The following is a 2799-nucleotide window of genomic DNA, read 5'->3' as shown; positions in this document are numbered from 1 at the left end:
GGGAGGGCGCGGGGATGGACCATAGATGGGGGAGGGAGATGCGATATTGATGCATTGCAGCAGTATTGGGATGGATGGAAAGCGAGATAGATGAGGGTTAAATGCCCAAGTCGTTATGGCAACGTAAATATATGGTTTATCGAGCGACACGTTCATTCACGCGGTTGGTTCAGGTGTCATTTAGTGCTGACTCGTGATGCAAGACGCGTTTCTTTTCAAACATTCTCGTGACGCCCGGATTATTCGGGAACAGATTATTCTAGAGTCTGGAGGCCAGGAATTTAAAACGAGTGCTCGAACTCGGTGCTTGCTTACATAATTTCTCTCATGAAAATTAAACATGGGTTTACCACAAATAAAACCAACGGTTTCTCGAGTTAAAGGGATAGTTCACCCAAAATATATAGGCTATTTATTACTTGTTTAATCTTCATGAGTGTCTTTTTTCAACACTAAAGAATATATTTTAAAGGAAGTTGAAAACCTCCCAGCAAACAATTTTGTTTAATAGACGTCTAATAAACATCTAAATGCTTGGCTAAAACTAGGCTAATCTTGGGCTGTCAGTGAAATTCTAATGGACATCTAATAGATATCTAAGAATAGGCCAAAACTAGACTAGTCGTCAAATAGACAGATTAGACAGACTTTATTTATGCAGTCATTTCTGTTTATTTGATGGCTAGTTTTGGCCAATTCTTAGACGTCTATTAGGTTTTCACTGACAGCCTAATTTTAGCCTTGTTTTAGCCAAGACGACTATGTTTAGATGTCTATAAGACATCTTTTAAAAACCAAAAATGCTTGCCGAGCTAATCATTGATTTTCTATATAGGATTAATAAACACTATGGAAGTAAATGCATGTTTTGAACTTTCTTCAGTTCACGTGGGTTTCCTCCTGGTGCTCCTTATTAAAAGAAGAAAAAATCTCACATGACAATAGTTCAAAGACATGAAAGGTGTAATAAGATTTTAGAGGATCACTTATTAATCTGAGTTTAACTAGTAGTTTTTTTTCCAAGTTCTTGAAAATCAGCAAACATACGGCCATTGCTGTACGGACAAGGTTGTCTGTTACAGCTAAAGTGTTTGAATCTAAGGTAAATGAACAGTTAAAGTCAATCTTATGTCAAACTCAGTCAGGTTTTAGACAAGGGCACAGCACTATAACTGATGCAGTGTCAATTTCTAATGATATAATCACTGCACTGGATGATAAAAACATCATGTGCTGCACTTTTTATAGATTTATCAAAAGCATTTGATTCTGTGAATCATGATATTTTGCTGCAAAAGCTTTAGTACTCGAGTGTTGAAATGGTTCCATAATTATTTGACTGGAAGAATTCAGTGTGTTTAGAAAGGCGTACTGTTTCTCTGCTCCTTTAACAGTAAGGTGTTCCTCGGTTCAATTTTGGGCCAATTTTATTCTATATTTATATAAATAAACTTGATAAAGCTATTAGGTCAGCAAATGTACACTTTAATGCAGATGACACATTTATTTACACTATGGCTTCATCTATAAAAGTGGCAATAGACTTTTTACAAATGAAAGTTTATTGATAAACTAATTTCGAGAGGAGCGCGTGCTTATGATTGACAGCAGCTGGTCCTCATTAGTTAATGCATGATTCATCAGACGATTCCTAAATCACTATAAATAACCTGAGTATCTTATCTTGGCCATCTTCGTCTTGAAGAATCCCCCCTTCCACCCTTACTCCTCCCCTTTCCTTGTCAGGGCAGCACGGAGGCCCAATGGTTAGCATTATTGCCTCACAGCAAGAATCTCACTGGCTCAGATCTTACCTGGCCAAGTCTGCATTTCTGTGTGGAGTTTGCATGCTCTCCCCGTGTTTGCGTTGGTTTTCCCTGGGCTCTCCGGTTTCCTCCTACAGACCAAAAACATGTAGCATAAGTAAATTGACAAAACTAAATCAACATCATAGACAAGCATTGAATTCAGCAAACACTCTCCATAGCTATTCATAATCTACATTCACCATTATCAAGCAGGGGAGTTCTCAAGACCTCAGACTCCCCTCTCACCCTGCAATGGTATTGTATCCCAATGGGACATTGCTGGTTAAGTAAGTAAATAAATAAATAAATAAATAAATTTTTCCTGTTGCATGACCAAAAGTCGCATTTGTATGCATACAATCAATTTAAATGTATTCCTTTTACACTATACTATTTTAATAAATTGTCATCATAATTATAAAGCCATATTACTCTGCGTGAGAAACGGATATCCAAGAATATTCCAGCATGTCTGTGAACTGATTGGACTCATTCATATGTTCAACTATTATATTTCAACGACACATATTTAATGTAATTTTTAAAAATTTTTTTTTTTATTTATTTAAAGTTGTCTCTAGAGATGCTGTGTGAGATTTTTTTATTTTTTTATTTATTCTGTTAAATTTGTATTTTTATTTAATTATTTTTAATATTATTAATATGCACGTTGACGCAGTGAGTAGCACGTTTGCCTCACAGAGAAGGTCGCTGGTTCGAGCTTCGGCTAGATCAGTTGGCATATCTGTGCGGAGTTTGCATGTTCCCCTGTGTTCGCGTGGGTTCCCTCCGGGTGCTCCGGTTTCCCCCACAAGTCCAAAGACATGCAGTATAGGTGAAATATTTGGTGGTTTACTCCACTGTGGCGACCCCAGATTAATAAAGCGACTAAGCCGAAAAGAAAATGAATTTAGTAATTATTATTATTATTATACTATACTACTATTTACTGTATTTACTATGTTTATATTTAATGAGTGTGTGTGTGTGT

At 36.5% G+C, this 2799-nt stretch overlaps 1 protein-coding gene across 1 annotated transcript in view; it reads right to left on the bottom strand.

The window, feature by feature from the left end:
- The window catches only part of LOC147833463 (uncharacterized), a 54193-nt gene that overhangs the window by 1445 nt on the left and 49949 nt on the right, over window positions 1-2799 (bottom strand). Inside the window, exon 16 of the mRNA XM_087287740.1 lies at window positions 1815-1897. Coding sequence (XP_087143866.1) covers window positions 1815-1897 — 83 coding nt within the window. The remainder of the gene's footprint in view (window positions 1-1814; window positions 1898-2799) is intronic.

This window comes from Danio rerio, chromosome 16, assembly GCF_052040795.2.
Source record: "Danio rerio strain M-AB ecotype USA chromosome 16, GRCz13ab, whole genome shotgun sequence".
NCBI lineage: Eukaryota > Metazoa > Chordata > Actinopteri > Cypriniformes > Danionidae > Danio > Danio rerio.
The sequence above is the reverse complement of the archived record's forward strand: the minus strand, read 5'-3'. Positions and strand labels throughout refer to the sequence as shown.